Here is a 26,430-nt window from a genome sequence, read left to right on the forward strand (position 1 = left end):
GGCATTGCTGAGTTCACCAGTTCTTTGTGTCTTTCCCATGATGTACCAAACTGTAGATTTAGCCACTCCTAATATTGTAGCAATTTCTCAGATGGGTTTTTTTCTGTTTTTGCAGCCTAAGGATGGCTTGGTTCACCTGCGTGGAGAGCTCCTCTGACCTCATGTTGTCTGCTTTTATCTGCTTAATTGATCATGACATAACAAAGGAATTGCCCACACCAGCCCATGAAATGGCCTTTGAGTCAATTGTCCAATTACTTTTGAGCCCCTGAAATGAAGTGATTTTGTAAAAAAAAAAAAAAAAAAAAAAAGGCTTTAGTTGCTCACATTTTTATGCAATCTTTTTGTTCAGCCGATGGAATTAAAGCTGAAAGTGTGCAGTTCTGTTTCAATTTCTTTATTAATTTTCATTTTAATCATACAAATAAACAAGCCAGCATAAAATGTGTCATTCAATATTCAATTTCCAACAAATCATATTTAAACAATGTAATCTTTATACAACACAATCTTCAAGTTTGATTATATATGTCTATTCCAACCTTTTGTATTTCTCACTTCTCGATATCTATCTTTTATTAAGATTAATATCTCAATACACAGTATTTTCCTAAATAATTAATTTTTATATTATAAACTGCTTCCCCCTTTCCACTCCCCTCATATATTCTTCAGTGACAAATTATCTACTGTGACCCTTTACCTATTACAATACTCAAAACATACATGTGACTAATTTATCAATAGGAGGAGAAAAAGTATTAATATCTTTCACTCCATTACAACTCCATTTGTGACCTGTGAATCCTTATCCAAATCTTATTTAAATTTTTTATTTATTGTGTATTTTATATAATATCCCCCTGTGATATATAGGGTAAGAGGAAGTACCCTTCCATACTTAATCCTTTGACCATTGTTAATTCCCTATTGTTTCAATCTCCATTACTCCCTTAATCTTAACAATACAATAGGGGTTCATCTTACTATACCAATTCTTCTACTAGTAATACCGTGTATTTTTACTTTATTTAAGTCTGCAGTTCAACTGCATCTGAGTTGTTTCATTTAAAATTATTTGTGGTCATGTACAGAACCAAAATTAGAAAAAAAGTTGTCTTTGTCTAAATATTTATGGACCTAACTGTATGTATAGCAAGTTTGCAAGTCTCCATGCGTTTTTGATTGATGGTGGAACACACATACATACATACATACATACATACATACATTTTTTTATATATAGATTACAGACTTAGGAAGCAAAAAAAAAAAAAAGTACTATAGTGTTTTTCATACTTAAACCCCAAAAATATTAATACTGGTGACTTTGCTCATTATCTTTTGAAATGTGTGCTTTCTTTGTTACACATCTGAACAATAATAGTGCAATAATTGTTGTTAGAAAATGAACGACTAACGATTATGAACGATTATTTTGAGCGATCGTATTGTTTACAATTCAATACATGCTATAACAATACGATCGTTCAAATATAATCCACCAATATTGTACACGCGCTAGATACGATCCTTTAAACGATGCAGGTAGTGACATGTAAAGGAGAAAATGTTCTGCAGAACCATCCACGATCAATGAACGGCCGTACACATATTAGATTGCAAGCAATCATCGCCCAATCAGATCCGCTGGGACGGTCGTTCGTTTCCAGCGACAATCCTAGTTCATCGGCGTAGTTGTACACTTTTTTGTTGACGATTATCGGTCAGTAGTTGTTCATGTTTTTAGTCTTCTGTTTTCCCTCTCTCATATATCTCGCATACTGGTATAAATTGAATTGCATGTGTGCGTGTGTTTTTTTGTTTTGCCTTAAGCAGGAGTTTGAATGGCATTAGCCCTCCATCCACAAAGCATTTAATTTAAAACTTACACCACACAGTTTTGCTCACACATCTCTGCCTCTTTCAGCCTAATCCGCTCCTTGCGATATTAATGAATTTCAAATCAAGGCAAATTTTGCTGATGAGAATGAATCCTCACTTGATTATGAATGAAATGGAATGGTACTTGGCCTTATATATATTCATGTTTTACCCCCAGGGAATACACTGCACTGAAATCCTGGAAGTCGGCTTTAGATCTTATTAAAATGTGTGGAGGATACTTAAGAATATTCCTGTTGAAAGGCTGTTATCTAAAGGATATGTTAAAGGGATAGGGCAAAATTGATAATACTTGCTAAAAGGATATTATTTTCCTTTACAGACACATTTATACTTATATTCCTTTTTTTGTAAAATGACAGGTTTATGGCTACATGGTGGGATTTGGAATTGGAAAGAAGAGCAATAAATCCATATCTCAATAACTGGAAACCATTAACACTGCTTCCATTGATACTAATCACTCATATTATATTACAAAGAAATCTATTTCTTTAATTATTCCGTTATGGTTACAACCTGTTATAAAAAGGTAAAATCATGATGCCTTTGTGGCAGGATTTGTTGTCTATGAAGTCGGTTATTACAGACAGACTAAATCCGTATTTACAAGTTTTTTGTTTTTTTTAATTAAAAACTATTTCGGGCACAAAGGTGACCATGTGTTTTTCTAAACGAAAGTGGAGAAAAAGTGTGTTCAGTATCTTCTTTACGCTTTCTGATAAGGGTACCAGGATCGTGGGAGTGGATGAATTGAATATAAATTGTTTGGCAGGCACATTTTTGAATGAGAAAAAAACTGTTCACAAGAAGTTCAGCTTGAATCCCCAGTCACAATTGCAGAGTCAATATAATGAAGAAACCCATTGGGCCTGATTTAATAAAGCTCTCCAAGGCTGGATACACTTTTTTTCAGTGAAGCTGGGAGATTCTAACAAATAGCAAATTACTTTTGAAAAATCCATTCCAGGTTTGCTGGATCACGCAGCTTTACTGATGAAAGTGTATCTTCCCCTGCCTTGGAGAGCGTAAATGAAACAGGTCCAATGTGTGAAGTGGTTACATTTGTCTGTTTCCATGTCACTACTATGTCTCTAAGTTAGGTAGTCCATGGGAAGACACCTTCTTGCTCCTCTTCTAGCAAACTATTAGTGGGCAGTAACGGTGCTGGTCTTTCACAGTTGAATGACGGGTAAGGGCCTAAACATGACTTGAGAAGAATTATGGATCCCCATGTACAGTCCAGACCTAACATCTAATGATATGTACACACTCTATAATTTTGTGGTCCAAGACAAACAATCCTAATCCTCCAGCTCAAAAATGTAGAGTAAATAGCCGTCCCCTATATAGTTTAGTGATCTGCTTTCGGCTTGACTTTCTCCCCTCCCCTTACCATACAACTAAATAGTGTGGTCTGTTCATCACTTGTTAGTTGTACACTCACTGAAATGGTCTTGAAAGAATGTTTCAAAACACAGAAATTTAACATCAGTATGCAGCCTTAAGATGATCCAAAGAGACACTGGGAGTGACTTGAAAACACAGTTTCCCGATGGCAATGTTAATTTAGATACTTTTAAGGCCAGGACAAGATCACATAAATTGGAGTCATTTCATTTAGATAAGTTGTTTTCATCTTATAAAAATGGTATTCTAAAAGTGTGCAATGCATAAACATTATTTAACATTAACTAATGGTAGCACAATTTCATACAGCTCCCTTTCCTGCTACCCTCTGTACACATGAGTGGCTTAGTACCTGCATAATGTTTAAATACTATTTAAGGACCAAAGCAAAAGTGGGGGGCGGACAAATTTTGTTTGTTTCTACCACTGGTCTGAACAAGCTTTATAGTCTTAATGCCTGAAAAGTGTGACAAAGCGCATGCAGTAAATTCTACTGATTATGCATTATTTCTGGATATCCAAGAAAAGATTTAGGTAAAGGAAAGCAAGCAACTCCTGATAAATAAAAGTGTTTCATGTGTTTTGTGAATTCTGTCACTAGCATATTTTGCATTATAAAAGTAATCGTCCTGTCGTGTTCTGTTAATTGTGTGTAATTACTGGTCAAAATGTAGTTAACACTAACCTTTATTGAAAGCTGATTCCATTCTTCAAACCCTTTCCCCATTCACAATATTAATGACAGTTCTCTCAAAAACGTTTTTTGTTTTCTTTTACTAAAAGACTATCATGTCAATCTTTTTCTTCACTCCACACTAATACTTTTGTTTCTCTACAGGGTATGAATATTGTGGTTCCTTTCATGTTTAAATTTGCAGTTGACAATCTGAATGAGGTATCTGGGAATGTACTGAATCTAGCAGATGCATCAAATACAGTGGCAACTGTAGCAACGGCTGTTCTGATTGGATGTAAGTACAACTAAAATGTACTAATTTTTTTAACTAGGCTGCATGCTGACATTTGAATGACAGGAGTCGGCCTGTTTATAGGAACAGGAGAAATAATGGCAAATGGGCACCTGCTCCAGCAGGGCCTATAGGGCACTCCATGACTATTGAATGCCAGGATGTTCGGATACTGAGGACCAGGCAGGAACAGGCATTATACACAGACCCACAGCAAGGGCGGTGTGCTACCGGGAACTAGGGCCCTTAACCCCACGTGATCCTGCACGGGAAAGGAGAAGGGGGGTTCGGTCAATAAGAGGGGTCAGTCACAGAAGGTGTCCTTCACAGAGGGCAGTTTGCCACTAAATAGCCTCTGTCACTGTGCGTGATTATTTTAAAGAGTTCTGTCACTGAGGAGTTGTTAGCTGTTCTACATAAAGGTGGGGTTCAGAGTTGTGGAGGTACCAATGCCATGTTCTACATCGGTGACCATAGGCATGTAGATAAGCCACTGGAGGTCAGCTTTTTATTTTGTCATCTTTTCACATCTCCCAATGTGGTATCTACACATAATGTTCATTAACAATATGATTATGTTTTTAATGTATGTATCTTTATACAAGTAAGTAAAAGTTAATGTGACAGGTTGATTAAAAAAAAATCATCTGTATCTAATCAAAAAGAGAAAAACTATTTGTAGTTCTCATAAAAAGAAATGTCCAACAAAGGAAGGTGAGGGAAGACATTCAGTTTTTGTTTTGTGGTTGTTAATTAAATGAGTCAATAAATACACCTCACACTTGGCCAGCCTGTGTAGTCTTTCTTGTGATTCAAACCAAGAAAGGAAATGCTTATTGCTTTACAAAAAAAAAAAAAAATCAGAGGTGTGCTTTGCAAATGTGTTTAGCAGGGGGTTCCAAAGCCATTAAAGCGCTATTAAAAGGAATGGGAGTGGGAAAACATAGGGCACTCCTTAACACACCACTAGCTTAGAACCGCGCCCTGCATTTTATAATGCATATTAAACTGTAAACTGTTTTGTGGACTAATATTGCTGTGTATAGAGGGAAGCAGATAACGATATTCACTTTATTTTATGTATGTATCAGTCTCCTAGTGTTTATGCCTCACATATTTTTTATTGACTAAAAGCATTTCTGTTCAGTTCACTAATATTATTTTTATAACTAGTCTAGACAGATTATTTTGATTTTCATGACCATGCAATACATTTTTGGTCTGTGTTCACGGTGGCTATTTAAAATCAAAGTATATGTTCCAGCTGAAGCTTCTCCACATGAATATAAATTTATTGAGCGTGTAAAGTCCTGATTTAAAAAAATATTACTGGATAAACACCCAGGTCCTCATTGTCAGCACTTAATTCTTCTGTTAAATGTGATATTGGCTGTAATTAACTTTTTTAATTACTGGTGACCTTTCTAGTTTGACCTAAAAGCTAATGACTGCTGGGCTTTAAAAGGTTTTTTCTTTCTTTCCTTCTATCCACAAATGTTTGCAATGCATTTACAATCAAAGTAAATTTACCAATATATTTTTGTATATAACTCCTCTCTCAGATGTTCCATTGTAGGCTGACAGGTTTTATCACAACAAAATACAGCTGCTTTACCCATGCTTTGTTAGTCACATGCCACCATCATCACCTTTTAAAGAGCCCCATTCACATGAATACATTTGTTCTTGTTCATGGTCAGTCAGTATGGTCTCTTTTCTGCCAAAATATTCTGCCCAGCTACCCTGAAAATGATATGTTGTATATGCTGAAGCTACTAATTGAAGCCCGTCTTGCAGATCCCTTCTTTTTGTCTGCATGATTTGGGATGGCTGTTCTACCCACCCAAATTCACAATGCCCAGTCTAAACACTACACTCTTTTGAACATACAGGGAAGCCCATAGAAATGGACGTTTCAGTCTCTTTAAATGCTTCCCCCAGTGCCTGGCTGCGTCTGCTTGCATGAGCATATTCAAATATGCTTATTCCAGTGGCAGCTGACAGGCTCTAGAGAAAGCATGCTGATTTAAATCACTGGCTAGAAATGTTTCCTTATCTGCATTGCACCATTTTGAATGCTGTTATGTGCTACCAGAATTATGGAACAATACTTCAAGCGTACATATTCCAAAGTCTGGAAATCCTGCAATAAAATAAAAATCTAAAAAAAAATGTAACTCTTTTAAAAATCTATCTTTTGATTACAGTTTATGAACACTGTTTTGTTTGAATCCTCTTTTTATTCCAATTTTTGGCTAAAAATAAGACAGACTTGTATATTTACATGGAGTCTGGAAGTGTATTATGCACAAACCATATAAGAAGACTAAAGGGCAGAGGCCCGCTGTTTTTTTTTTTTTTTTTTTTTACGTATAAAACTCAACAAGCAGCTTTCTTCCTACTTTAAAAGCACTTGACTTACAAAAACAAAATAGAAGTGCAAAATCAACAAATTGTTAATCCTTTCTATTTTAATGCCTTCTTCTTTTTTGTTATAACTGTAATTATTAGATTGGCAAGGTTATGATTGCTATGTTCATTATTTTACATTAGGAAGGATTTTTTTTTTACTTAAACGTTTAAACAAACATGTGCATTCTTCTTTCTTATATACAATATTAAAGTATTGAAGGTAAGTTCAAGGTTGTTATACCATCTTGCATTATCTATAGGTTTCATTTTTTTTTTTTTTTTTTTTTTTTTTTTACAAATGTGTAATCTTTTTTTGTTAGTTTTGTAAGGATCTACTTCTAGTTCCTTGAATGCACCCTGACTTCTCCTTCATCCACAGAGACAGACGTCTGGAGAGATATCCCAATAACACGCATGCACAGTATGGTTTTAGGAATATTCTCTAATCTTTATTTGACAAGGCAGTCTTTTTATACACATAGGTATAGAAGGGGTTGTCATTATTCATGTACAGCTGTTTAAGTTTTGGCCATATATAGTGTTATTTGATACATTGCAAGGCATACATTGCATTCCAAAGAATTTACAATTTTCGCCATCTGGTTACAATTAAACTGAGTAGATAGAAGAAGAAATACAACTCTTAGACAAGTATATGGCTCACATTAGCTCTAGATATACAGTCCTGTAACAATACTTATTTAACCCTTCAATCCCCTCTTAAGTCACGAACATGACTTATTTTCTTTCTTACATAGAGAGGTAAGTAGCATATTTTTGTCCAGGATCTGTGGGCTTTGGACACATAGCGCGGAATGTTTGTATAAGGGAAGGGATACATTGGATACAACAACATAAAATAATCAAGGAAGCAATTATAATTACAATACTGATAAATAATGTTATGTTTTAATAGCATCATGCATGTGATATCAGATAGGGACAAGACAGACAGTGACCCCCCTCATCACTGTCCATATTCTAAATAAAAACAGTTTGTGACGTTTATCCGCAGTGTGTAATGTCATCGGCAGCGCAGTGTGATAGCTATGTGAGTGTAAAAGCTGCTTGTCATATTCTGCAACGTAACAACTTGCTGTGTTCAAATCTTCATATCTCCTAAACCGTTGGTTGTAATAACATGAAATTTTTAAGGTACACGTGGAGGCATAGAAAACTGAAACTGTAGGTGCAAGTGGGGGACACTTGTGGCAAACCCTTTTTAAAATGTAATTAGTATGGCATTATGAGATTATAAATCTCTACCTAGCAAAATGTGCTGCCTGCTCTGTTACACATATCTGTCTGCATCTTACCTCAATCCCCAATTTCTCCAGAATTAGGAGTTGCAGGGAAACAAAAATATGGGTGGAAGTGGGAGACACGTGTGGCGATCACCTTTCATCACCATGGCATCATTACAATATTAAAAAAAAAAAAAACGGTCCATCAAAATGCCCTTACTTGTTACACATGACTGTAACCTTCCTGTACCTCAACCTCAATAACATTTAGTGGCAGAGTTCATTTTCTAATGATGCCATAGTGATGAAGTTTTAGGGGATGTTAGTCACAGATGTTCCCCACTTGTACCTATATTTTTGGTTTCTTACACCTCCCCATTCCCCAATTGAAGTTCAGAATGTTAGATAAGTGGACAGGAATGTGTAACAGGGCAGGGAAGCTCATTTTGATGGGCAGAGTGTTTTATGTTCTAATGATGCTGTAGTAATGAGATTGTAAGGGGAGAATGTGCCCGACACTTGCACCTATATTTTCAGTTTTGTACCCCCACTCTCAGAGAAATTGGTGTACAAAGAAGAAAAGCAGACGATAGTTTCACAGGTATAGATTTGTGACAGGTAAGTATATATTTAGGGGCCTCACCCCAATGCTCCTTGCTATGTTAGTGGCTCCGGAGTCCCCAATTTGCACTTTCAATTTAGGACTCCTAGTTGCACTTTCCTCAGAAACAGCAACCCCAAAGTTTAATTTTCATAACTTTTTACATTTGTGACCCCCATATCTTGAAATTCTTTAAAGCTGGGGGGCTGCAATTGTAGTAACTGGTATCTATGAGGGTCCCCTGTACACTCTGAAAATTACAGGTCATTGTGACATACATATTAGGAGATATGGAGGTTTGTACACAAAGCTGTTAGGATGCAGAATTCACACACAGAGCTAGCAGTGGATACATTTCAAAGGCAGAAATCTGAGCTCGTGCTATGAGATGGGGGCGGGGCTGCCTGTGTCTCCTTCACATGAAGGCTGCACAGGAGGAGACAGAGCAGCTTCACTGAGATCCGAGGATGAGAGCTGCCGAGAGCTGGGCGGGGTATTCAAATCAGCCGGGCGGAGCAACCGGCTAAAAAGCTCTGGGGAGAACTATGGTCTTTTTACAACTCATGGAATTATCTAGAGAGCTAACAATCCTTCCATTCTTTTTACAGGTGTCATTAATATATTCATATACATTATTCTTAGGTAATCCTCATTTTTATGTCTCTATCATAACAAAATAAGGTCATATCCTGGGAAAAAGTAAAGCAGGTCTCTGCTGCAGTCACATTAATAGTAGTTATTCTAATAAAATCCCTGCTTTATCCTAATTTCTGACATTCCCCACAGAAGTCATACAAGGGAATAAGAGATTGTGTATTTTTAGTCATTGAACCAGACTTCAAGGAGGGATTTATCGGGTGTAGGCACAGCAATAACACATGTTTTTACAAGGTCCCGTGGGCTCTCTAAGTCTTTAAGGCACAATGAGCTAACATTTAGGGCATTTGCCATCCTGACTATGCTATTCTGTTCAGAATGAAAGGACCCGGGAGCAAAGGGATCTTGCTTCTGAGCTTTTTTAGATACTGACTGATAATTCGGTGTACCGCATAAGAAACTCATCTCCTCTGGATGATAGATACAAGCAGTAATAAACTAGACTGGCAGGAAAACACAAAGATTAATAATTATCAACAGACAAACAAATCTCCCAGAATATTTTGGGGTCATCATCTTCAGCCTGTGGCAAGGTGCTTTTCAGGGAGACTTCTTCTGAGTTCCCCTCTTAGTTCAGGGATTTCACACCTGCTTCACCCTCTTTGTCTTTGTTCGACACCGGAGAAGAAGCCTCAGGGACCCTTTTCACTCTGCTAGCGTGAATCCAGATTGGAGCCTCTTCTGTGAGGATCGCTGTTCTGGTGACTGCTACCACTCGGGTGGGTGGTCCAAACGGGAACTCTGGTCGGTTTTCGTCCTTTTGCCAGGTGCTAGACTATCACCACGTCTCCTGGTTGGAAAGGATGCGTAGGTTCCTGTAGAGAGAAAGAGGCTCAAGCAACATCTTTTTCAACTTGATCTAAACGTTCTACAAGTTTCCTCACATATTCTGCCTGTACTACTTCTAGATCCCCTTTTTCTATCACGGGGGCCTTTGGACCCCAAGGGGTGGGGAAGGGTCTTCCCATTAGGACCTCAAATGGTGAGTAACCAGTATTTTTGTTAGGCTGCATCCTAATTTCTGCTAGGGCTACAGGCAAAAACTTTTTCCAATTAGTGAACGTGCCTCCAGTAATTTTCCTTATTTTTTCTTCAATTGTTCAATTCATCCTTTCTACTACCCCAGAACTCTGAGGGTGCTAAGGGAGGTGGAACTTCCAGTCAATGCTAAGGGCTTTGAAAAGCTCCTTACATACCCTGGACACAAAAGCTGGGCCATTATCTGAGTTAATTTGAACAGGGTATCCCCATCTGGGGATGATCTCTTGTAACAGAATCTTTACCACAGTTTGTGTGGTTTCATTGGTAGTAGAAAAAACCTCCGGCCATCTAGAGAACATATCCACAATTACAAGGGCATACTCCTGCTTTCTTCCTGTCTTTGGAACATGGGTAAAGTCAATTTGTAAGTGAGTGAATGGCGAAGTCGGGTAATTCAGATGCTGGTGTTGAGCCTTCTTTGGGTTGTTTCTGAGACATATAATACATTGTGAAACATAGGATTGTACCTTTGATCTAAGGCTTGGTATAAAAAAATCTCTCCTAACGAGGTCAGTGGTTGCTTGTGCTCCCCTATGGCCAAGATCATGATATTGTGCAATTAAAATTGGAGCGCTTGCAACATGGTTTCCCCTTTTTGCAGATAAGACCCGTATTAGGGTCTTGTACTGCACCTACCGACTTCCATTCTAACTTGTCACTACTTGTAGCCAAATCCTGGAGGCTTAGCAATAAATTGTCGGTAAGGGTAATTTCTGGGGCCAGGGAGGGCATTTGAACTGTTGCTGCCTGTCTAATAGTGGCCTCTTTTGCTGCCTTGTCAGCTAGGTAGTAGATCAAGAGAGCAGAGCATTGGAATATGCCAAGCACACATATATTTAAACCTTTGCATTCCAGTATGTTGCATTGATGGCCTTTAACATGAACTATGGCTTGCTTCCAAAGTAAAAAATAACAATGGTCTTAATTGCCTGTTTGATCTTTAAATCGATATCCATGTCCCAGTGTAGTCTCTGTGATCTTAGGTCAAGACCGGTACATTAGGCCTCAATGTTTCCACAAGTTAAGAATAAGCCTCTAAAAATTTGCAACACTAGGGACAGTTTGTGTGAAAATCTAGAATGTGTACAGCGGCCCCATGACATAGTTTAATGATATGCCATGGTCTCATCTATATCTTTTCCTATGGTAGAAGATTGTTTCTAGCGACAGAAATTTGATGTCTGAACACATTATAACACACGACAGGCATTGGTTCTGCACTTCGTGTTGTTGGTAACTTAATGTATTCTTTATGGCAAACCAGATTTTTTTAAGTAATGCATGTATTTGGAACTAGTCTTGGAAAGCATCTCACGACACCAGGTCTTATGAGGCAAACACTTTGGGAAATACTGGATAATTTATCAAAATAAAACAAACTGTATGCTAACTTACTATTGTCAGTAACGCCAACCTTTTAAACCATGACAGCTCACTGCAAGGATTACATATTTAGTCATTTGCCACCGTCCACAGCATAGTACCATGAGAACATGAACATTTTGTTTAGTTTTTTTGTAACATTTTCCTTCCCGCTATATTTTCATTTCTAACAGATACCATTTCGCTAATGCCTATCCAGTATACGCACTGAGGTGTTTTGCTCTTTGATCAGAAAGAGATTTGATGTATGACCTTCACCCATTCCTTTGCTCTGCTCTGTGCCTTCATGCTTTTTATATCTTTCTGGACATCTTTAACTTAGTAATGAGTATTTTTTTTTCTATATCTCTATTTCTTTTATCTCTATGCTACTAAACAAGCCACAAAAATTGGCTCAAGTTCATTTCTGTAGTTTTTATACATCATTTTTTTTTTCATATCAGCATATAATAATTGGATGCATTGGGTATATTGTAAAATCCATAATCCAGTGGAATGGTAATTGTGGAAGTAGAAAAGCAGAAGTAAATTGAGGACTAATTGAGAAAAAAGAATAAAGAAAGGAAAATGACCATGGTTCTACCTAGGTTTGCTAAAGAAGCAATACCTACCGTGTTTCCCCGAAAATAAGACACTGTCTTATATTTTTTTGGGCTTCCAAAAACACACTAGGTCTTATTTTCAGGGTAGGTCTTATATACTTTTTTAATGAAAAAAAACACCATATTCATGTATGAATATGGGTAGGTCTTATTTTCGGGGAAACACGGTACACTGAATCTTCACAAATAACACATTCTGCTGTCAGCATTTGGTTTATTTAGTACATATGTGGTTACCTACATTTTAAACATATCTCACAAGCCTAGTGTTTAGTAAAAGTGTATTTTTCTCATGTACAGCTTCTTTTTTTTTGTTTTTTTGTTTTTTTTTTAGATGGTGCAGCTAGAGCAAGCTCAGCTCTCTTCAATGAAATGAGGAATGCTGTATTTGGGAAGGTGGCACAAAGTTCCATCAGGAGAATTGCAAAAAATGTTTTTTTACATCTACATAATCTGGACCTGGGCTTTCACCTAAGCAGACAGACAGGAGCACTCTCCAAAGCCATTGATCGGGGTACAAGAGGCATCAGCTTTGTGCTCAGTGCCCTGGTGTTTAATCTGGGACCCACAATGTTTGAGGTTTTTCTTGTTAGCAGCATATTGGTATGTTCTGTCTTATACCTTGAAATGTATTTTTAATATTAGGCTCATTGGATATAAAATGAAGATGAACAGCATTTTCCATGTACTTAGGACCCTTGTAGCTACAATTTTGTTTTCTGCTTGCATTATTTCATCCATAATAGGGAATACACTCTGGCTTTTAATATATTGTGCTCATATGCTGTAAGTGTAATAGACATCATTATGTAAATAACACCTCGAAAACAGGCATTGTTTAGAGAAACTAACAAGAAGAGTCCCTAAGACCTGTTGATGTTATTTGCATAATTTTAAAAATGCATATGTGTATTGTTAACTTGAAGAGCACAATGTGGTTTTTAAGAAAATAAATAAGAAAAGTAATACAGGTTGACATTCAAAAATCCAGCAACCTCCCGATCTGAGGAGTGCCAGATTTTTGAAAGTTATACTCGCCTCCACACACAGGCAGCCTTCCTCTCGCTGCACCCGCGGACATCTAGAACAGTTCCTGGGAGCAGGCAGCATGGACATCTCAACATGTATGTAGTTTAGCAAGCAAGACCTAACAGCTGTTTCTGGAGAACAGCACCATCAAAACATAAGTGGCCAAACAGTGTACAGTCTCTGTGTTGAAAATTCATGCCGGAAAACTGAAGGAACCGGATTATTGATGGCCGGATTTTTGATTGTCAACCTGTACAAAATTTACAAATGTAATAGTGTCTTGCATTTGGAGGGCGATAGATTTGTACCTTCACTTTTGGTCTTGCAGACCATTGTCACTTTTGGAAAATTTCCCCTCATGGCATAAAATGTAGGATTCCACCTTTAAGTTTTGTCTCTTTGGCACTAGTCAATGGGACTAATAGAGGGGTGACCCTAGTGAGGACTATTAACAGGGGGTCTAATCTTTTCCCACTGTATCCAAAACGAGGAAAAAAAATGTTTTGCCTTTACATACACTTTTTCTTTGGAGCAGAATTTAGGGCATTGGTAAATGTCATATATATAATGTCCCTTTCACATTCCTTTCACCAAATTCTCTCTCTTCCTTTTTAAATTGTGAATATGGTGGGGAAGGTTTATACGCTCTGTTAAGTAATTCTATTTGTTCTGGTATCATTTGTCAATGGACAACAGATTCACGAACAGGTAAGAAAAATCAAAAAGTTGACACAACAAGAGGTCAGGTAAATGGTCCAATACATATGTTCCCAACAAGGTGGAACCACCCACCGGTGGGCGCTGAAGAGGGCATTTTTTTGTTTAAGACATATTAGGGGGCATTAGGGAACAGCCGCCGCCCCCTTGAGCAATAAGCACGTGAATCCGACTCCCCATGTTCTACCCAGCTCTTCCTACTCTGTTTGATCCACAACCCCACAGCATTTGCATATGGGCAGTGTTCTATAATGGAAATCCTACTCTTGAAATGCGTACAACCAGCTGACTGGGGTGTACAATGATGTCACAATCAGCTGTGTATGCTCTCTCTGTGCACGCAAGTTGCCAGATACAGGTTCTCAAACATAAAATCCTAATATGAATTGTGTTTTATCTCATTAAAGTGGAACTGAGTAAAAATAAAAAAATAGACATTTACTTGTGCAGATGCTTGACCCTGGCCACTGTATTTGTAAAAAAGAAAAAAAAAAGTTCCAATCTCACTGCCCATGTGGTAGATCGCCATCTTTCTTTTTTTCAATGACAGAAAAGTCCCACCTGCGCATGCCTGTTCTCGGAGCCCAAGACTCCTGGAACTTGTGACGTGCGTATCCCAGGAGGCTCTGTGCTCCCATTCAGTCTTTACCACTGCGGCGGTAATGACAGAATGTGAAAGGCTTTGCCTTTTTGTTTTTTAAAAAGTCATTTAATGAAAAAAAAAAAAAAACAAAGGGTTATCTACCCTTCTATATAAAGTAAAAATAGTGTTGATTGGCTATTTCAACTCCAAGGATCCCAGATTAAGTTTGCATATTAAGGACCCCCGGGGGCCACTTCCATAGCATTGAGGATTAGAGTTCAGCCAATTGTCTGTGCGCTGTGGTGCCTCAAATATAAATTTGTCCGTCCACCAAACATTAAGGCTGCCTTCAGGTTGGCGGTGGGGTCGCAGTGCGGTTACTCCTTTCTCATGCCATAGAACCCTGCTTAAGGGGAGATGCTCAGTAGCGCTTGAAGTCAAATCTGCAGACGCGGCAGTGTGAGGGACTGAGCAGCTGGTGGGGTACCTGTTACACATAGCTGGACACTTGCATTCTCTGGCGCGGAGAGAAGTAAAAAAAATATGTACATTTGGGTTCAAAGAACATGAAGAGACATTTATATGTGACAGGGTACCATGGGATTAAGTTTTTGTGGGGGAAATGGGGTAACCACTAGATTCCTGCAGTGACACATTTTATTGTTTATTTGTAAGGTAGAAAGTCCCTGGGTTGTTTTTCCTAAATTGTTATATTGAGATACAGTTAGGTCCATAAATAACTTTTTTCTAACCCACTGAAATAAAGCTGAGTTGTTTCATTTAAAATTAGTTGTGGTAATTTACAGAACTAAAATTAGAAAAAAGTTGTCTCTGTCCAAATATTTATGGACCTATTACAGAGAAATTGGGGTTCATAGAGAGTAAGAGGATAGCTATGTGTGACAGAGTAGCATGATATGATTGGCATAAAATTTTTATCAGGAGGGGGAGTGGATTCTGGACAAAAATTGTTTCCCACTGGCTCCCACATTTTCAGTTGGCCACAGCCCTCTGATCCAGAGAAGGAAGGTGTCCAGCTATGTGTAATAACAGGCACCCCTCCATCCTCCCACTCCTCGCACTCCATCTTTTTATTTTTATTTTAATCTTTTTATTTAAAGATTTAATTATATTTTTAGTATAACACCAATATTGTTAATATCTTGTAATGAAATAATTTAAAAAAATCTGTCCTTGTTTTTCACCATATAGTACAGGTTTTAGTGACAACTGCCTAAGATTCACAGTCCACATTTAAATTTACATTCACGTTATTCAGATGCTGGTTCCAGTAGTATCTCACAAAGCAAAATTGATACCAGGATAAGGATTTTCAGTGGAGTCAAGTGATATTTGAAGATCACAGGCACATGACGAAAATAAGGACATCTATAATATATTTGCCTATAATTCCAACCTAAAAAGGGCAATTGATAATTGTTTCATAATTTAGTATGATATTTATCTTTTGGTTCTTTGCCATGGTTTTTGATAGAAGATAAGTTTGTTATTTTAAAATTACATTTTGTTTTAATACACTTTGTTTTAATACATTTCGTTTTATTACACTAAGATAAAAATTGTTCTTTCTTGTTTATTCAACTTTGCTATATTTGTATTTTTGCTCACAAAAAACAGTCACAGCTGTTGATCCAACCTATGTTCTCTCCATGTTACTATAATACGTTACATTTCTTTTGTGGGCTGCATTGAAAGTGTGTAAGGCCCGTGAATCAAACAAATGCATAATGTGTGACTTCTATGAATATTTTTTTTGCAGTTGTCATAGTTGTCTTTTTTTTTTTTTTTTTTTTTTTAATTTAGATTTTTTTTTTCTTGTATATACAGTATTACAAATGTGGAGCCCAGTTTGCACTTGTAACTTTGGGGACACTTGGCGCATATACAGCTTTTACCATTGGAGTCACGCAGTGGAGGTAAAGGACTCTATTTCTTATTAGTCCTGCTTGATAATGCTGTCCAGCTAATTGAAGCCTTATATACTCCCTTTTAAGCCATACCTTTAAACAAATTGGCATGCATACACACTGTTCTGTACCCGACATATATATTCTATTCTTTTATATATGTGCATAGTAAACTGATTTGTTTAATATCACAAAATATGTCTGCTTATGTTCTTTGAACTCCATTTTCTCCTGAAAGGGGAGCTGTAGGTATAATAAATGTAGGATAAAAGGGAGACTCTTGTGGCTAACTACCCCTAAAATGTTTTTGCTGCAGCACCATCATAACAAAAGAAAAACTATACCTGTCATATCGTGCTACCCAGTCACATATAGCTGGCCACTTAGGTTCTGTGAAAACCAACTTCTCTTTAACTGTAGAGAAAGGAAAATGTAGGATAAGTGGGGGGACTCTTGTGGCTACCCCCACCCCCTCCTCTCAGGAATGAGGATATGTAGGGAGCTGAAGATGTAGCAATACGAACATTTCCCCCTTGGCTATCTGTCACATGAATTAAATTTTTCTGGAAGTAACCATAGCAGAGATTTTGGGGTACTAAGATGGTTAGTGGCCCCCTATAACTAACAGGACGCATAGTATGGTGTAGTTTCTGCTCTGTGGTACAGGAATGGTGAGTGGGAAACAATTACCGGCCAGCACTGTATGATAGCTTTAGTTTTGTATCTGTCATTAATAAAATGAGCATCAAATGGTGAGTGCTGAGATTCTCGATTTATCATGTATTTTATTTGGTGCATTTATGTTACAAGAACTAGAAGCTTTTCAGTTTCTTTAAAATTAAAACTTTTCAAGTTTTAAACACACATCTTTAATGTTTTTTTGCTACTGTTACTTACTTATTTAGGCATTGGTAAAGAAAAGAAACTGCTTGGGATGATCCAAGCATATCACTTCCTCTGTGAACAATGGTGGCGAGAGTGTTAAGTCATTGCATGTATGACTGCCAATAGAACTGCATCACAAGCACCTATTGATTAAATATTTACAGTTCAGTATGAACTATAGTGAATAGGGCTAATCTATCCAGTCATACATAACCAAATACATCAAAATACTAAAAAAATTCATTACTCACAATGTTTATGATTACTTTTGTTTGGCATATTGCTTTCCAATTACCTGAAAGAGGAGGCTATGCCACCCGAAAACACTGGAGGGAAGAGCAGGAAGATGCATATTGGCTAAACGAAAAGTGGATTTTTCCAAAGTATTTTAAGCAAAAATCAGTCACAAATAACATAACATGTTTCATTGTGAGAAGATTTGAGAATTTTATGCACTTAAAAGTAAACCTGTATTGAAGAAAATAAAGGAGCTCCCATTGGTGACTAGCTTCTAAGAACACCAGGCTGTCGCTAGATTTAGTACAATTTCATTTACTGACTCAGAACAAGCATGTGTACTTTTATGTTTGTAAAATTGCATTTCTGATGTGGTGTTCTATTTATTTTTGTAGGACAAAGTTTAGAATAGAAATGAACAAGGCTGATAATGAAGCCGGAAATGCTGCTATAGATTCACTTTTAAATTATGAAACTGTTAAGGTAAGAAATTATTTCAAAATCCTAATGTTTTTGTAAAACTCTTAGTTAAAAAAACTCTTAATGTGTGTGAACACACATTGGATTTTTGTTGCTGGAAACGATCTTTTAGGTTCGCTTCCAACCACAAAAGATTGAAAGATAAATGAATGAGTGCTGTACATACCAGCGCCGTTCTGTTCTGTTGAGAGTGGGGGGGGGGACGAGCAAGCGTAGGCAGCTTTGTGGAACAGTGTATTTACATTTTTCATTAAAACGTTCAGTAAAACATGTAGCTGATATCTGTCTATACATGTATACACTGTCAATTTGATCGTTCAAGTCAAAGTGACAGTGTCTGTGTAAAGCTGCTGCCTCCTGCCTACTAATATTCTCCACTCCAGTCATCGCCACCACTCCTTCCACTAACACATCTTGCACAAAAATATTGTAGGCAGGTAGCATAAAGGTGTTTTAACAGTAATAACTCCTACTGAAAAGGTACGAATATCTTTCCCCTAAATGATAAATATCATGCCACTTCTTCAGTAAAGTTGTTAAACCATAATTACTGCCATAATAATAATATCTGAGGATCTGCAAACTCACCTGAAGTTTGTTTTAATAATCTGCAGAACAAAATAAATTGTATGTACTCTCCCATACTACATTGCCAGTGCCATCCTAGTTGTGGTGCTTATCTTGTGACTAAACAGAAAAAAGCCCATATTCTAAATACTCATATCATTGTTCTAGGATTTAGTTTCAAGGGACTGTGTTCTGTGCCAGAATATTGGTCCATGACTATGATGAAAGTCCATACTGCTTGTGGTGAGATGTAGGAGTAGTCCATGCTGTCAAGTATCTGGTCATTGGACCACCCTGGATTTTGAGGCACCCGGAGTTCTCTACATGTCATGTGCACATGTATGTAGTGATATCTAGGCGCCATTTTTTTTCCTTTTAGGCCACAGATTTTCTCACTTTTTTAATGTAGCTATAGGGCCACATTGAGATGAATAGGAATCATTGAAGGGTCTTTTTTGACCATAAATACTATTTGTGCTTTTTATTAGCCTATTGTTGTTAATCCTGTTAATTAGCAGAGGGCAGTATTGAAAAGTCTTGCTTTTATGTTATGTTTAAGTTATGTTTTTCCTTTCATGGCAGTACTTCAACAATGAGAAATATGAAGCTGAGAGATATGATAGCTATTTGAAGATATATGAAAATGCTTCTCTAAAGACTACCTCAACCCTAGCCATGCTGAACTTTGGACAAAGTGTAATATTTAGTGTTGGCCTGACCGCTATCATGGTGCTTGCAAGCAAAGGAATCCTGGCAGGTTCGATAACTCTGCAATTGTAATTTGTCTCACAAACACTTGGTCTTTTACATATGCAATAACTTTTGCCTTTTGTTTTTTAGGAAACCTAACTATTGGAGACCTGGTTATGGTAAATGGACTGCTGTTCCAGCTTTCTATGCCCTTGAACTTCTTGGGAACAGTCTACAGAGAGACCAGACAAGCTTTGATTGATATGAACACACTCTTCACTCTTCTGAGTATAGACACAAAAATTAGGGTAATTCTTGCTGGGTTTCATTTGTCTCGATGTGGAGTTGGTTTGCACGTGCAGTATTGGTAAATTAGATCTTGTTGTCTAAGTCTTTTAATCTGCTCTACGTTATACTGAGAGCTGAGCAAAATTCCACAGGCTCGGTGGACCGGAAAGAGCTCTGTAAATTGAGTAAAGTAGTGGATTTGAAAGATCATATGACTGGGCTCACCTTTATCAATCATTTTTAATGTGCTCTTGGTTTTAGAGCCAAAAAGCTGGCACAACAGAGAACACAATAAGTGTATATGTTTGTTTTAATTTTTTTTTCTATTTTATTTGGATACAGCTTTTGGGATCACTGAAAGTGGAATTGTAGGTTGATGGATGGGTTTTTCCTATTCTCACTTGATTACTTTAATATTATTGAGAATGCAGCAGGTAGAGCACGGGCAACTAAAACTCCCAGGTGAACAGGAAGGGAGTCAATGGGATATGGCAAAGGAATCTTGTTCTCAGACACAGTTCATTTTAAAAACTGCACTGACTTCAGAGAGGGTGTGAGTTATTGGTTAATAAAGTGGACCAAAACTCTGCTAAACTCTTTGCTTTAGCAATACATCAACCACTAGTTTCCTTGCCAGGTCAGACATCTAAACCTGCTTACCTTGGTATGCCTTGCCTGCAGTATAAAAAAAAGTTTTCATATTGCCCATTGTCAATTCAGCACAGCCCAGCATAACCACCCAATATTCTTCATGCAAATATTCCTTTACACTGATTTATAATGAATAGGTAATAATCCTAATGCAACTTTTGTTACTATACTTGGCTATTACAAATAGGATATTTTGGAGACAGCAGAACTATGAAAGGGACCAAAGTGTTGTTTTTCTTGTACAACTGTAGAGATCTGATCTTTTTGTGTTTGTTATAAGAAAGGAATGATGTAAAGCACAATTTTGAAACCGATTTAACATTTTTTTACTGTTCTCCCCAGAATAAAGTCTTGGCTCCCCCACTAGTGGTCACTCCTCAAACTGCAACAATCACCTTTGATGATGTCTGCTTTGAATATTTGGAGGGACAGAAAGTTCTTAATGGCGTGTCTTTTGAAGTTCCTGCTGGAAAGAAAATAGCAATTGTTGGTGGCAGTGGCTCAGGGTGAGAAACTGTCATCAATATTATTATTTTTTTGTAACAGTTTTTTTTTTTTATTAGCTCCAACATATTACGCAGCACTGTACATTAAATAGGGGTTGTAAATGACAGACAGATAGACAGTGACACAGGATGAGGAGATCATCCTGCCCAGAAGAGCTTACAATTTAAGAAGTGGGGGACGACATCTATGTTTGAGCTTCAGATTCGGATGTATTAGTGTTAGAATTATTCTTTATTTCCTAATTTAAAAATAAGGGCACTTATCACACGCCTGCATTCCTACCCAATGCCAATACTTGCCTTTGCTGCAATAAGCCATTTGCCTTTGCTGCAATAAGCCAATACTCTAGGATTACATGGCAACCATTATTGTGGCAAATCATTGAGGTGCTAATGCAAATTTTGCAGCAATCCACTATTTTTTTTCTCTTCCACCTATTGAGACACTGATTGGGGAAAAGTATACTGCTAGTGTGGTCTGAAAAGTCTGAACTGCTTTAAGGTTGATAACTTGCTAGATAATGACCTAGCAGACCAGATAATTATAATAATGAAAGCTCTCAGCTTTAGGACAAATCGGCAAGGACAGACCTATATTTCTGTCCTGACATGTTTTAATCCTTTTAAACTGTCAAATAATGTGAACATATGTGTTTTATATTGTTAACTCTTTTCAATATTTTTTAAGCAAGAGCACCTTGATCCGACTGCTATTCCGGTTTTATGAGCCTCAGAAGGGAAACATATTTGTGGCTGGTCAAAACATTCAGGATGTCAGTTTGGAGAGCCTGAGAAAAGCCATTGGCGTTGTTCCTCAGGTATACTAATGGCATAGACAAATCTTTGCTAAAAGAATGAAAAATATAGATTTATGCAAGAAGGAATACATGTATCCTTGATTTATCAAGAATGCATTAAACTTGAGGGCAGCTGTACACCATTGTTTAAAATAAATGAAATGACACCTAGTGAGTAAATGGTTAGTACTTGCACTGGAAGTAAAATGGCAAAGCGGTAATTTCATGAAAAGTCTGCAGACCTCTCCAAAAAAACCTGTTTGATGGGTTTAAAGATACATGACATATATTTAGCTGATATTTTACAATGATATACAAAATATATTTTATAGAGCAGTAATATTGATTGCAGCTCTCCAGAATGAAGCTTGTGAAGCTTGTGCAGTAATATTATCCTCCATTTTTTGCAGTAGCGGGTACATAAATAATTCTTTATCTGTAGTTATATGTGGATGCCTTTACCTTAGACTTGAGAGATGAATTTAAATACCAACCTATATTTACTCTTAGATATTTTATTAAAAGGCTCCAAAAACGAAAAAACAAAACAAAAACACACTTACCTTCAAGTCCGCAGGGCAGTCCAATCACCCCGGGGGTGTCTGGGATCTGGCCCTGCGTTGTCCCGACATCTGTCCCAGAGCCGGCACCGCCATCTTCGTCATCTTCTCCTCCTGGTTCTTCATCCTTTGTCACCCGACCCAGGCGCAAGATCGGGTGACGTAGGATGAAAATCTCACTGCAAATGCAATGAGCATTCAGAAAAAAGACTCCCTCTGTGCATGCCCGAGATGCTCAGGCATGTGTAGAAGGAGCACTCAAGAGCCTTTGCGCTCCCTTTCATTCTCGACTGCTTATTAGAATGCCAAGAATAAGGGAGAGATAAAAAAAAAACAGAATTTTAGCCTACATAAAGGGGTTCTCTCCCCTTTTGTGTAAAGTGAAAATTCTGAGTATAGGTACGCTTTAGGCTTCAGTGGGTAATGAAAGATACAGAAAAATGTATCGCTGCTTAACATGTTCCATTCTTTCTTCTATAGGATGCTGTGCTTTTCCATAACACACTGTATTATAACCTAATGTATGGGAATATTAATGCCTCCCCAGAAGAAGTGTATGAAGTGGCTAAGTTAGCAGGACTACATGATGCAATTCTGCGGATGCCCCATGGTTACAATACCCAAGTAGGGGAACGAGGGCTCAAGCTATCAGGTAATTTCATGCTTACAATACTTAAGATAAGAGAACTCTTCAATTAACTCTTTGGAGTTAAATGATTTTCATGTTTATTTAATGTCTCCAGTCGCACAGCAAAAAGATTTGACCCTCTGGGATGTACTTGTTACTGGGCACACTGCCCACTTAGTGACTTGAATACTTTTTCTCATCAAAGGCTAAAGAAACAATTGCTGTTCATACTTTGCCTCACACTGCTGAGGCCTAGATGTGGGATTAGCTGTTTATTCATGATTCATGAAAGCATTTGTTTGATTTAAATAAGTCATTTTTCATGTAACTAGGTTTCAGAAAGCCACTTTCAGCTTGTGCCCTGGACATTTTACAGTTTCAGATTGTGTTTGAAACTGAATAGGCTAGAATGGGCTGTAATATTTATTGTATGTTTTGATGTTAGGCTTGTTTGAAAATTAGGTCAGGAACAACTTAACCTTTAAATGCTAAGTCTAAAATAGAAGTTTTATTTAGCCAGAAGGAATATCAATACCAATAAGAAACATTTTTAGATATTTCCTTTTATGGTTATAGCATTTTATTTGCTACAAAGCTATGAATTGATTGATTTTAATTACACTGGCAACTTTTAGTTGTTTATATAAAAGACTTCCCTAACAGTGTGTATACCCCCTGACCAGGCCATGTTTAACTTTTTTTTTTTTTTTTTTTTTTTTTAACATACAAAGAGCTACTGTTTAGTTACGCAGCTGAGTTTATTTTTGTTACATGGAAATTCATGGTTACTCTTTTTTTCCTATTGAGTAAAATGTAAAATAATAAAACAAATGTTATACATTTCAACTTCTGTTAATGTCAAAGGGGTCAACTTCTACTTTTTATTTAGCCAACCTTTACTGCTTCAAAAATCATGCGACATATATTAAATATGTATTTGTAAAACATTTATTGGATGTTCAGTTAAAAATGTAATATTGAAAACAACAGTTTGAAATATGTATAAAGCAGAACTAAAGTTGACTATACCAACCTGCCAATATGTGACCTCTCCATCATTTTGAGGTCCCCATTCCTTTATCATTAGCATATCTACCTTCAAGGTTTGGCAGCATCGGCCATTTTATTGGCTGTTCTTGGATGAATAAATTTCCCTGTATATGCATGGAAGGTAACTCATCCAAGTACCCAAGACATGTGGATATTATAGACAGTCTTCAGAAACTTGTCAGCAGATAGGTAAAAGCCTGTTCTGCAAAAATAAATGGTTCACAAAGTATGTGGTGCACTGCTATTTCTACCCCACACAATTAGGATACTAATAAATAAGGAAACCTATAGCAAAATATTGTCCACTAGTTAATTTAAAGGAGATGTCTCCGTGTCACTTTCACTCTGATTAATGTCCAAAATGTGGAGAATACAATGGGTTAATATGAAATTGGCAGTCTTTATGGAAGTAAAGGGAAACTCCAACTATGGCATGCAGTGCTTATTGTCTTCTACAAAAAGCCAGGTCATGGATGTCACTGGCTGAGGAGAAAATGTCTCCTCCTGTCTGCAGCTTACCGATGTCATCATCTTAACTTACGCAAAATCATAAAAATTAGAGCCCCTTTGAAAAGTTATACAGTCCTGTATGTTGCAGCATGTTAGTAATTTAATATGTAGAGTTGGCTAATATAGTTTAGCAGTTTAATGATTTGTGATTTTTCTTGTAAGGTGGAGAAAAGCAGCGCGTGGCAATTGCCAGAGCAATGTTGAAGAACCCCCCTATTATTTTGTATGATGAAGCCACCTCTTCTTTGGATTCTATTACTGAGGAGGTAAGTTCAAAGCTCATAAAACTCCCTGGCCCTGATTTATTAAAGCTCTCCAAGGATGGAGAGAATACACTTTTATCAGTGAAGCTGAGTGATCCAGCAAACCTGGAATAGATTTTCTTAACGTCTTTAGACATTTAATAACAAATGTTTTCCATTCTGGACCAGATCCATTCCAGGTTTATTGAATCACCCAGCTTCACTGATGAAAGTGTATTCTCTCCAGCCTTAGGGACCTTTAATAAATTAGGGCCTCTGTGGGAGATAAGACAAAAAGGCATATTTATATAGAAACAACATAAACAAGCAGAATGCACCTCCTAGGACCCTAAGCCACTGGAATCAGATTGTGGAAACCTAGTGACATTGTATTAACTACTCTCCACTATTGCTTGTAGCCTCTTCATCTGAATATTGCCAGGACTGAATAACACCACACTGTTTCCTTGTGTGGTGAAAGTTTTCAGATTAACAATTAGCAGCAAAATAGTGACAAATGTCACTACATTGCAAAGGAAGACACTGGGATCTACCTTAGATTATGGAACACTAAAGATTTGAAGATTTAAAGGCTGCAGGAACAGAATTGTCTTGGCAGAATGACACGTCAGTAAATGTGTGGCAGCTATTTATGAGGCACTTGTAGATTTTTAAGGGTGCTACCTGGCCACAATTGCCCTAACTCTATATATCTGCCTAGATAGTAAATTTTCTATTTATACTTGTTGCAAGCCCTGGAATTTGACCTTTTATAATGCACCCTTTTGAACTGACTTTAAATGGTTTGTGGGGATTAATTAAACATATTGCAAGAGGAAAAAATTGAGATTTTGTCTCCAATATATTTTGTCTTCTATATTCTTGCCAGCATTGGAAATTCTCTAAGATCAAGGTTACCCCTAACTCTGATTTATCTTTTCTACTAACTTCAGAAATGACCCTTAATGCTTGCACATTATGGATCGTTTTATTAAACAGTTCTCGCAATACCATTATACTTATTATTGTATATTGTTTAAAAAAAAGAGAGATTGCGTGTTACCTTTAAATAACTTATTTTAATTGCTATTATTGCTTTAAGTGTCCATTATTTGTATAGTACAATAGATCTGCACAGAGCAGTGAACTTACCCGAGTATGAAAGAAAGTCAGGACAGCATCATAAGCACTAATTTACTAATATACTAATATATAAACATAAACTAATATATAAATACCTAAATGTTCATAGTCTAGGTACAAGTAAATTAAAAAAAAAAATTGGGTGGCTGTTATCACGGCATTCTGACTTGGATGCAAAGAGACAAAGGTTGTAGTTTCTAGGAGTTATATGTGCCACTGAGATTTAAAGAAATTTGTGAGTTCAGAAATGTGTGACAGGTGGTGGGCCTGATAGCTGCCTGATCTTACACACTGCCTCCTAACTTCAGATTACAGAATGTGTGAGGTTTTATAGATAACAACTGTCCCTAATACTCCAAGTAAGGTTTCACCCTTGAACAGTAAATAAAAAATCTTTTAAAGGTATGTCTGTAAAGATTTATTAAAGACTGGATATTCAATCATTCTAAGCATAAGTTACCTTTAAGCTCTCAGTTAAGCCCAATACAGACATCAGTTTTCTCTCTCTCTCTGGAAACTATCTTTTGTGATCATTTCTGGTGACTGGAGAAAGAACTCCTGAGTCCAGAGTCCTGTACACACAACACTGTTCAATTCTATGTAGAGGGTAGGGGGGAAGATGAGTTAGTGGCACCCAGTTGTCACAATTATCTTGAGTGAAAATCTAGCACGTGTTCATCATTCCACCCTGAAAGACATCTTTTTGTATAGTTCAA

The 26,430-nt window shown here is 37.1% G+C and overlaps 1 protein-coding gene across 1 annotated transcript in view; it reads left to right on the forward strand.

The window, feature by feature from the left end:
• The window catches only part of ABCB7 (ATP binding cassette subfamily B member 7), a 74,669-nt gene that overhangs the window by 32,779 nt on the left and 15,460 nt on the right, over window positions 1-26,430 (forward strand). The window contains exons 5-14 of the mRNA XM_072431903.1: window positions 4,154-4,286; window positions 12,558-12,826; window positions 16,401-16,489; window positions 17,998-18,085; window positions 19,232-19,406; window positions 19,490-19,647; window positions 20,621-20,784; window positions 21,473-21,602; window positions 22,622-22,793; window positions 24,492-24,595. Coding sequence (XP_072288004.1) covers window positions 4,154-4,286; window positions 12,558-12,826; window positions 16,401-16,489; window positions 17,998-18,085; window positions 19,232-19,406; window positions 19,490-19,647; window positions 20,621-20,784; window positions 21,473-21,602; window positions 22,622-22,793; window positions 24,492-24,595 — 1,482 coding nt within the window. The remainder of the gene's footprint in view (window positions 1-4,153; window positions 4,287-12,557; window positions 12,827-16,400; window positions 16,490-17,997; window positions 18,086-19,231; window positions 19,407-19,489; window positions 19,648-20,620; window positions 20,785-21,472; window positions 21,603-22,621; window positions 22,794-24,491; window positions 24,596-26,430) is intronic.

Source organism: Pyxicephalus adspersus, chromosome Z, assembly GCF_032062135.1.
Source record: "Pyxicephalus adspersus chromosome Z, UCB_Pads_2.0, whole genome shotgun sequence".
Lineage (NCBI taxonomy): Eukaryota > Metazoa > Chordata > Amphibia > Anura > Pyxicephalidae > Pyxicephalus > Pyxicephalus adspersus.